Source organism: Ovis canadensis, chromosome 11 (genome assembly GCF_042477335.2).
Source record: "Ovis canadensis isolate MfBH-ARS-UI-01 breed Bighorn chromosome 11, ARS-UI_OviCan_v2, whole genome shotgun sequence".
In the NCBI taxonomy this organism is placed as follows: domain Eukaryota; kingdom Metazoa; phylum Chordata; class Mammalia; order Artiodactyla; family Bovidae; genus Ovis; species Ovis canadensis.
Window position 1 is genome coordinate 48,386,326 of NC_091255.1, and position 10,024 is coordinate 48,396,349.

The window sequence follows — 10,024 nt, forward strand, 5'->3', positions numbered from 1 at the left end:
CTAGGCTCAGTCAGAACCTCCTTGCATAGATATTTGTGTCTTTTTATTATTGGTAGTAGTATTTTTTGCCTTTTATTGCTTCTAAAAGTTCTTACTGCGTTTTTTTCTGATCCGGACTCTGCGTTCGGCCTCCGTCGCCTCAGATTTATTTATTTTTTTTTGTATGTATGTTTGTTTAAAAAAGGAAAAAGGGGGGAATGGACTCTAGTTATAAATTATCTTGGCCTCTCTCTTTCCTCTCAATCCACGTTCCCTCCCGCCAAAATTAAATTCACAAAACGCTGAGACTAGGGGTTGGGGATAAGGGCTTCCAGGTCCAGGCTTGGAGCCCAGACTTATGCCCTTTTCAAGAAAGAGGGGGCGCCCGGCTCCTCAGCAGCTCGGTGACTGTTTCAATAATAATAATAATAGGAGGAAAACAGTATACCACAACTCAGCTGCCCCCCTTACCAAAGCCTTTGGGCCTGCAGGGGGAAAGGGGAAGAGGAGACAGTGCAGGAATTGGGAATGGGGGAGGGGTCTCCAGAGAGTGCCCGAAGAGGGTCCCTGTAGAAGTACTCCCTGGGAAAGAGGAGGAGAGAACCCCTTGGGGAGAGAGAAGGCGAGTCCCCTGGGGGAAGCGAGGCCCCTAGGACGGGCACCCACAGATAAGAGGACCGCGCTGCCCAGGAGAGCGGCAGAACAGACTGCCCGCTCCCCGCACCCCGCGCCGGGGTAGGTGGGGATGCCCCTGCGCTGGGTGGGTGGGGAGGTTGGGGGCAGGGGTGCGGGCAAAGGCAAAAAAAAAAAAAAAAAAGGAGGGGCAGGCGCGAGGTCTCAGTTATGGAAAAACGCATTGAGCTCCTCGTACATGGGGCCCCGGTCGTGGTGAAGGTGCATATCGTATGATAAGAGATTCTCCGAGTGGACGCCCCCGCGCACAGCCGACGAACCAAAGACCAGCCCGTGGCCCGTGGGCCGCGAGCCGGGCAGCGCCGAGTAGTGCATAGAGTAATGGTAGCTCTTCTCGTGGTCGGGCGACGAGTCCTGCTTGAGCGAGAAGTTGCCATTGAGGCAGAGTGGGGGGCTGAGCGGGCCCTCGTACTCGGAGCTGTTGTAGTCCGGGCTCGCGCCGCCGCCGCCCGCCGCCGCGTACAGCGTCTCATAGGCGGCGCAGTAGCCGTGGGTCCGCAGGGCGTGCGCCGCGCCGCTGCCCAGGCCGCCCGCCGCCTGGCACTGAGCGCCCGCCAGGCGCGAGCACGGGTACGGGTAGGGGTGCATGGCGAACGGACCGCCCGAGCCGTGGAAGCGGCCCGTGCCGTCGGCGCTCTGCTCGGTGAGGAAGTTGCGCGAGTTGAGCTGCAGGCAGCCGGCCACCAGGTTGGTGGTGGGCTGCGACAGGCCCTTGCACAGCGTCTGCACGTAGGACACCAGGTCGGGCCGCTTGCCCGAGCGCAGGATCTCCGAGAGCGCCCAGATGTAGTTCTTAGCGAGGCGCAGCGTCTCGATCTTGGACAACTTCTGGGTCTTGGAGTAGCAGGGCACCACCTTCCGCAGGTTGTCCAGCGCCGCGTTCAGGTCGTGCATGCGGTTGCGCTCCCGCGCGTTCGCCTTCTGCCGCCGCAGCTTGGAGCGCTCCAGGCGCGCCTTGGTCATCTTGCGCTTCTTGGGGCCGCGCTTCTTGGGCCGCTCGCCCTCGGCCTCGTCCAGCCCTTCCTCTTCCTCCTCTTCCTCCTCCTCCTCGCCCCCCAGCTCGCCTTCCTCCTTGACCTCGGCCAGCGCGGCCTCCGGCACCTCGTCGGAACGGAGAGGGACGGGCTTGGCGGCCCGGGCGGGCCCCGGAGCCCCGGGCCCCGGCTGAGGCGGAGGTGGCGGCGGTGCGTCGCCCTTGTCGCTCCTCGGCTCGTCGTCGTCGCCGTCGCCCCAGCTGGCGAACTTGGGCACGTCCGAGAGGAGACCGGGCTCGCTGAACAGGCGGGTCAGCATGGTGCCTGAGGACGCCCGGCGGGCGGGAAAGGGAGACAGGGGACACAGAGTTAGGGGCGCGCTGGGTTCACGCCGCGCCCCCTCCACTCGCCTCCACCCCCGAGTCCAGCGCGGGTTCTTGCCCGGGGGGCCCTGGATGCCCACTTCCTCCGCCTGCCCCACCCCGAGCCTGCCCAGCCCTGCCCCGGCCGCGCGCCCGCGATCTCGGCCCAGGCCCTTTCCCCAGCGCTGGGCCCCGGCTCCACCCCTCGCCTGAACGAGGGGCCGCTCCCCGCGCCGGGTCATCTCCGGGTGTGGCTGGGGACGGAGCTGAGGCTTTAGGGGGCAGATCTCTTCGCCGGGGGGAGGCGGCACGATCGCCCGGAAAGCCTGTTCTCTCCCGGCATTGGGGGAAGGCTGGGCGGCCGCCGGTGGGGACAGCTGCCCCGCTCGGCGGCGCCGGCGGCCCGGGCCCCTCCGCCCTGCTCCCTCACCCTCCCGTGGCTCTCACCCCCATGCTCCCTAATCCAATTTGCAACTTGGCCGCGCGCCGCCCTCGGCTCGGCCCCCACCCCCGCAGCCCCAGTTCCAGAGGCGGGAGGACCGTTTCCTCTAGCCCGGCGTCCCCAGCTCCCGGAGCCGGCTCCGGGCGGCGAGGACTGAGAAACCCTGGCGTGGGAGGAGACGCAGAGAAGCGAGCCCCGTCCGTCTCCCCTGCGGTCGGGGACCCCCTTCCCCCCTTTAAACTGCCTCCCTCCCACACGTCTCTTCAGATCTCGTTGTATTTCGAGATTGATAGGGAAAAAAAAAATCCAAATTTGTTTGTTTGCTTCTCTCTCTTTTTTTCCGGTGGTAGGGAAAGGCCGAAGGTTCCTCCGGGACAACCATAGGGGGTTCCCATCTCTGGCTCTTCACGCCCCCCATGACCCTGCTTCCCCCTCCTCCCCAAGCCCAAGGCGGGCAGAGACGCCTCCCTCCGCAGCCCCCTGAGCTGCAGCCCCTTATGCGAGAGGAAACCCGGGGCTCCTCCGATGCCCACCCCATGAGGGGGCATCATCCCAGGAAGGGGGGATTTGGGGACCGTCTTGTCGGCCGAAGAAGCTGCCCACCCCCCCAACCAGCGGGTCAGATCTAGCTCCCTTTCGGACAACTTACCTCGGAGAGGAGTCAAGGGGAGAGGGGAGGGGAGGGGGGGGAGGGGGGCAAGAGAGAGAGGGGGGAGAAGAGGAATCTTCTCGCTTATTTCATTGTTCCCCCATCTTCAGGGAGCGGGGGCAGCGGCTCCTCAAGGCGGCAGGCGCCGGCGTCTTCAGAGCGCCATGCGAACCGCGGAGCGAGTGTGGCATCTCTACCAGGCGGGGTACCAGCCTCTATGCCAGGCCATATGGGCTTGGCACGTCACGGGCAGCAGCTATCACATGAGAGACGGTGATTGGCATGCGTCTGCATTGGGGGAGAGCCGGCTCCCCCGGGACCCGCCGCCATCTGTCACTCTCTACTCCAAAAAAAAAAAAAAATTAAATAAATAAAGGAAATAAATAAATATCTCTGCCGCCCTCCCGTCCCCGCCCAACGCAGGGAAAGCAGGGATTGAGAGGGAGGCAGGAGGAGTTGCCCCCCTTGGTTGTAGAGTCCCCCACATGGGAACAATGGGGTGGCGAGGCTGGAAATTGGGGGGTTTTGATGTTCCCAATTCTATGCTCCCTCCCGGGCCCTGCTCTGTCCATTTCTTTCCTTGCAGGCCCCCAAAGGTGGGTCAGGAACCAGAACCTAGGGTCTGGAGAGGGGACCTCTATGCTTGCCCCCACACCCCCCCCAGGAGGATCTGCTTGACCACAAAGGGACAGCTGAGGCCTCTTCCCGGGGTGGGCGTGGGGGGCGTCCCTGGCCTAAGCCCCATAGGTAGATGTTGGCACCGTGCCATCCCTCATCCCTGTCTGCCCCTCCCCCACCCACCCTCACGCACACACAACATATGTGGCTGAACGAAATTCAAACCAAGGGAAAGACAGAGAAAAGGAAAGACTTGCCTGGATGTCTGTGCCTCTGCATGGGCGTGTGTGTGTGTGTGTGTGTGTGTGTGTCTGTGGGGACATGTGTGTGTATCTGTGGAGTCAGCCGATGGGAAAGATTTTCTTGGGTGTTTGGGAGCACATGTAGGTTGGGATCCGGATGGAAAGCAGCCCCTGGGATAAGACTATGTACCCACCGTCTGGGGGTGGGGGAGAGGGTTGGGTCTGGATTCCTAACCCAGAAACCTCTCCCTCCTCTCCCTCCAATTCCCAGCCCCACATACCCTCCCCCTGGGAGACAAGTAGCCTTTCCACCAGTCTGTCTCTCTCCTGGCCTCTGACTTGGTTGTTTGAGGGAGGAGGGGGCTGGGCTGGGGGAACTTCCTGGAGGAGATGCAAGCATTCCCCTCCCCCTTCAAAAAATCCTGAAAGTGGAGAAGCCAACTCCAGCAGTCCACCAGTGACCAGGGGGAGGTAGGTCAAACAGGCGCCTTGGTGAGGAAAGTAGGAAATTACAGTCTTATCTTACAGCTCACCTTTCAACCCAGATTCCCTGGGCCAGACACAGATGCATGGATTGAGGGAGGAAGCTTTACACACACAGGCACACACACACCTGTTCCTCACTCTGTGTACAAAAAATGGATACACACCCCTACTCAGATAGAATCGTATGTGTAAGCAGGCAGTCACAATCAGGTGTAGAGAGACCCTGGTCTACACCTTTATTCAGAAATTCCTAGTGGGTTTCAGACCCACGTATCCTATCCCTCCCCATCCTCCAGCTTCCATATGCTAAGACAACTTCAATTATACTTGACCACACTCACTCTGATGGCAAACACGTGCCAAGCACTGGGTGGGGCAAAGGCAGGGGTCTTGTTCTCAGTCTGCACAGGAATACTTTTCTCCTTCTAGGACTTCAAAAAGGGGTCTTGGGCTGAGAAGACACTGATTCGGTGTCTGGTAGAATGAATTAGGTTCTAAACAGAGGCGTACACAGTGGCTAAGGAAGCTTTGGGAGAAGGGGGCTGCCGCTGTGTGAGGCTCAGAGGCACTTGACCAGGTACCAGAAGGCACCTCAAAGCGTCCTTCTGTGAAAGTGAGAGTGTTAGTCACTGAGTTGAGTCTGACTCTTTGGATTCCTGGACTGTAGCCCACCAGGCTCCTCTTTCCATGGGATTTCCCAGGCAAGAATACTGGAGTGGGTTGCAATTCCCTCCTCCAGGGGATCTTCTTAACCCAGGGACTGAACTCAGATCTCCTGCATCGCAGGCGGATTCTTTACCGTCTGAACCAGCAGGGAATCCAAATGTCCTTATACTGAGGCCCATAGTGGGGGACTGACTTGCCCAGGACCACGCAGTGGAACACAGAACTGGGTCTAGAACCCAGGGACTTGACTCCCAACCTAGAGCTCCTTCTATAGTCCCACAGTCTGCCTCAGGGCGCCCCAAGGATGAGAAGCCCATGTCAAGTCTTCCTCCATTCATTCATCCTGGTCCTGGGAAGGCACATGATCTGGGGTCACTCTGGACATGGCAGAGGGGGCCAAAGGACAGACCTCAGGTGGGGCAGAGATTCGGCAGTGCTGGCCAGGCCCCTGTCCACTTCTGGGCACAGCCTCCAAGGCTTTCCTATTTCTTCACTGAGGCTGGGGGTCTTCAATCCAGACCCACGGCCCTTCTTGAGTCCCTCAGTCATATGGCATTTTGATTCCATGCATATGCTTTGGGCTCCAATTCCTGGCCAACCCTACTTACCGTCCTTAAAGAATGCTGAATGCCTTGAACAAGTTGCATAACAGCTCTCAGTCTTGATTTCCCCATCTGTAAAATGGGGACAATTATGCTACACTTCATAGGGCTGTTGTTAGCACGAAATAGGATAATGGGTGTATTGAGTTGAGCATGGGGCTAGCAATAGAGTGCACCTTCAGTAAATGCCAGTTCTCCTTTTCCTTAAAGCACTTTTTAAACTGTAATATGCTTTACACTAATAATTTCTTGCACATACCCCCTGATACATACATATTCAGACTGCTTTGTCTACATGGGAACTGAGTTTTTGTTGAATTAATGTGTGAATGAATGGATGAGTGCATGAATTAATGCTTCCTTGGGGTTGAAAGATACCCCCTGCCCTCTCCTTTGGACACTGAAGCCTGGGTTAAGCCTCACAGGCCCCTACCATCTCTGCTTTCTACTCCAGCAGAGCCCTTTGGAGGGCTTCCATCCCTCCCCTATCTCCTTTCAGGAATGACCTCATCCCGCTTCAGGGCCCCCCACCCCAGGAGAATGAGGCCTGAGGGGTTGGGGGGATGTGCCTGGGGGTATGGAAAAGTTCATTCCTCTCAGTCTGTTTGCTGCCCCTGTCTTTTCTTCCTTCAGAAAAATGGAACAAGTTTTTCTCACTCGACACATTTCAACTTTTTTTTTAGAAGATACAATAAAAAACAGGGGAAAATTGGAACAGAGGGAGGTGTGGGATGGGCCCTCCGCCTTAGACATGAGCTTGAAAGAGGTATAAAACACACGTGTCCACATACACACGAACAAGCATGAACAGACAGGGACGCCCGTGCTCCTCTCCGTGCACCCAGAGACTCAGAGATGCGGTGATAGAGAGACAGAAAGAGCCAGAAATGGAAGGAAGGAGATGGAAGAAGAAGGACACCCAGAGATGCCATCTGTTCCTCCCCCTGGCATTGGGGGAAGGGAGTTGGTGAGGGGCCTGGTCCCCTCTGGGTCTCTGAGAGGGAAAGCGGAAGGGTAGGCATCTCAGGCAGGCCTGGAAGATTCCCATTTCTGTTACCCACCCCCATCCAGGGAGCCGGAAGCTGAGGGTCTGAGGTTCCCATGGAGACATAGCCCCATCCCAGGGGAGGCCACTGTCTGGGCACCTAAAATGGCTGCCTCAGAGGGGTGGCGGCCATTTTGTGCAGGCGTAGGTCCTGGGTTGGGGGGGTGGGGCCTTGGGGGTGTAGAGGGGAGAGAGCTGGAGGGGATGGGTCATTCCTGAGCAGTCTAGGGAATCTTGCTCAGAGGACTGGAGAATGTTTTATAAAGCTGCTCTCATTACGCCCCCTGCTACACCAAAAAAAAAAAAACCCACACATAAATCTGTAAACCTCCATTCCATTCAGACACCCAGAAGGACACCTAGCCAGACACTTGCCACCAACATCACCATGCTCCAAATAAGACCGGTGGGGGCAAGTGTGCTGGGGAAGGGCACTTGATTTCCCACCAAAGGGCCAACCGTGGGGAGCAAGTGAGTGAGAGCCCAGGTGTCCATCCCCCCAGCCATTTCACTGCATCTCCGGGGCCTCCCAGGCGGAGGTGGTCGGCAGGTGAAGAGTGAGGGCCGGAGCAGCGCAAGGAGGGGCTGTCTGCTCTGATTTGAGGTGAAGGGCAGGAATGCGGGGATCCTCGGAGGGCCCGTGCTCCTGGCACTGAGTGTGCTGTGGGGAAGGAGGCAGGGGAGGGGGCAGGCTGGCACTGCCCGCGCGGTGACTCTCCCCTCAGTCCCAAGGCCCCGCAGAGCCTGCCGCCCCCTCCCAGCCCCCTGTCCACCTCCAGTCTGACAGGACGTGGGGGAGGGGAACCTGCCGCTTCTTCCTGGCTCTGGGGTGGGCACCTGCCCCCTCCCCCCGCCCGCCGCAGTGTTCTGGGGAGCGGCGGGCACGCCAGATGGCGTGGCTGAGAATGCGGCGACGTTGCCGGGAGGTGAGGGCTGGCACGGGTGATATGCGGCTGCGTGCCTTGTGGTGCCACCGGGGAGGGGGCGGGGGAGGACCAGTGAGGTGTAGCCCCCATCCTCCGTGCTGACCTCCTGTCCTGACCTCCAGCTCACCACTAGGATTTTCTTTGACTTCCTTTTCCTGCACCCTGGGCTCCCATGTGCTGGGCCCAGGCCCCATCCAAAGATAGGTGGGCACCTGCCCATAGCACCAGGCCTGATCTGAAAGTCCTGAGTCGGACCCCTGCTGCACATCTCCCTAAACTGGGACAGAGGGCCATGAGGAGACCCACTAGCCCTCCTGCAAAGCCAGCCCCCGCAGGATTGTTCCCTTGCTCCAAAAGTACAATGACCTGTGCCCCATAACCTTTGCCTTCTGGCTTCTGGGCCCTTCCCTAATGGGCTCTAGTCTCTGAGTCTCTTTTTTCTTCAAATTCATTCTCATTCCTCACCAAGAGCGGTCCTGCTTGGACACCTCCTCCTGGGTGTCTTCCTGGATCTCCTCCTGGCAACTTCAGTACTTACCACCCACTGTTAGGACAAACCATTCACCCATGTGTCCCTGACTTGACAGTGGTGGCTACTTACCTTATATCTCAGTAGTCTGGGGCTTCACACAGGTTGTATAGAGTTGGTGTTCAATAAATGCTCCCTGTGTTAATGCCTAACTGACTTAGAGGGTTTGGGGTACTGGAGCCTTTCTCCAGAGAATCTCCTAAAGCAGTTAAGTTCTAAGGTCTCAGGTCAAGCCTGGAGCCCTCAAACCCCTCCTCCTGCCTTCTGCACAAATTTCAGTCTGGGGAGGAGGACTTGGGATGGGGGGTTGGGTCACAGGTTTTCCTTTTAGTGGCTCTCAGAGAGGGGGGTTCCGTGCATGGAGGCTGAGTCTGGGGGTGCTGGGCCCCCATTCCCTGGGCACGAAGCTCAGACTCAGGCCACATGAGGTCCCTCACTGCCTCCGCCTCCTGGGGGATTCCTGCCCAGCAGCAGATCCCCTTCTTGGGCCTCATATCTCTCAGCAGGCTCAGAGCCCCTCTCCTACCCCTTGTCATACCCCACACCTTCCTTGCATGGGGTAAAGGCAGCTTGCCACAGGGACGGGAGATGAGGTCCCAGGACGCCGCAGAGTTGTCCAACTCCCACTGCCGTTTCTTCTTTGCTGATGCTACTCTCCAAAGCCACCTCCACTACCTCAACCCTCTTCTGTGGGTCTGGCTCAGCCTCTCCTCCCTGGAAATTTCTGACTTCCCACAGGCCCTTGCTCCTCTAGCTTCCTCAGAAGGACTAGGGGTGTTCATCCTGCCCATTCTATGGAAAAGTCAAATCTGAATGTAGTATTCCCCTTGTCGGGCACCTTCAGTGGCTCCCCATCACCCCTAGGATCAGGCCTTGCTCCTTAGGGACTACTGAATCTGGACTACTACGCCACTACTGCTGTGGCGTTCTCTGTGTACGTTTGTCCCTGCCTTGAACTCTGCGCCTCAGCCACTCTAAGCTCCTCCAGCTTTCACCAGCCTCCTGCCTGTGAGCTTGCTCAGGCTGTCCCCTCTGCCTGGAGCACCCTCCACGTTCTTCACCTTTTAAGCCTAAGCATCACCTCCTCCAGGAAGCCTCTCTGGGTTAGATGCCCTCCTCTGACTCCCCTAATGCCTTTTGCACACCTCTAGGGAGGCACGGGCTTCCCTGGTGGCTCAGCAGTAAAGAATGTGCCTGCCAATGCAGGAGACACAGGTTCGATCCCTGGGTCGGGAAGCTCCACTGGAGAAGGAAATGGAAACCCACTTCAGTATTCTTGCCTGGAAAATCCCATGGACAGAGGAGCCTGGTGGGCTACAGTCCTTGGGATGGTAAAGAGTCAGACACAACTCAGCAACTAAATGATGATGACAGGGAGGTGCAGGCCATGACCTTTGCCGCACAGGTCTCTCTCACCCGGTAGGCAGTAAGTAGGTAAAGGGCCTAACAGCCATGATATCCTCAATAAGTGTTTGTGGCAACAAAGGCCTGTCCCCTCGTTGCCCAGAAACTGAATGCTGGAGCCAGGGCAGGACACCGGCCTGTGGGAAGCTCCTCTTCCATTCCCCTCAGTCTCCCCCCAACCCCAGCACTGACATAGAACTTCAGCCTTCCCCTCTGTAAAATGGGCGTGATCATTACAATAAGACGCCTGCTGAGCATCAAATGAACAAACAGGTGTGGAAGTGCTGCCTCATCCAGCACTGCCCCATCCAGGTTTGGCTGGTTTGGCCTCAAGCTCCCGATCAACTGTATTTAAGAAAAAAACCAAAACTTTGTTCCTGAAGTTCTGTTCATCAGCACATCTTTGT

At 58.0% G+C, this 10,024-nt stretch overlaps 1 protein-coding gene across 1 annotated transcript; it reads right to left on the minus strand.

Annotated features, from left to right (window-relative positions):
• Nucleotides 1-816: 816 nt before the first annotated feature.
• On the minus strand, nucleotides 817-1,965 carry NEUROD2 (neuronal differentiation 2). The gene has a single exon (XM_069542422.1). It carries the CDS (start codon nucleotides 1,963-1,965, stop codon nucleotides 817-819), a length of 1,149 nt encoding a protein of 382 aa, XP_069398523.1.
• Between the last annotated feature and the right edge of the window lie 8,059 nt (nucleotides 1,966-10,024).

Excerpts from the sequence above, each read along its gene's own strand:
- NEUROD2 (XM_069542422.1), bottom strand. The coding sequence starts at position 1,965 with ATGCTGACCCGCCTGTTCAGCGAGCCCGGTCTCCTCTCGGACGTGCCC.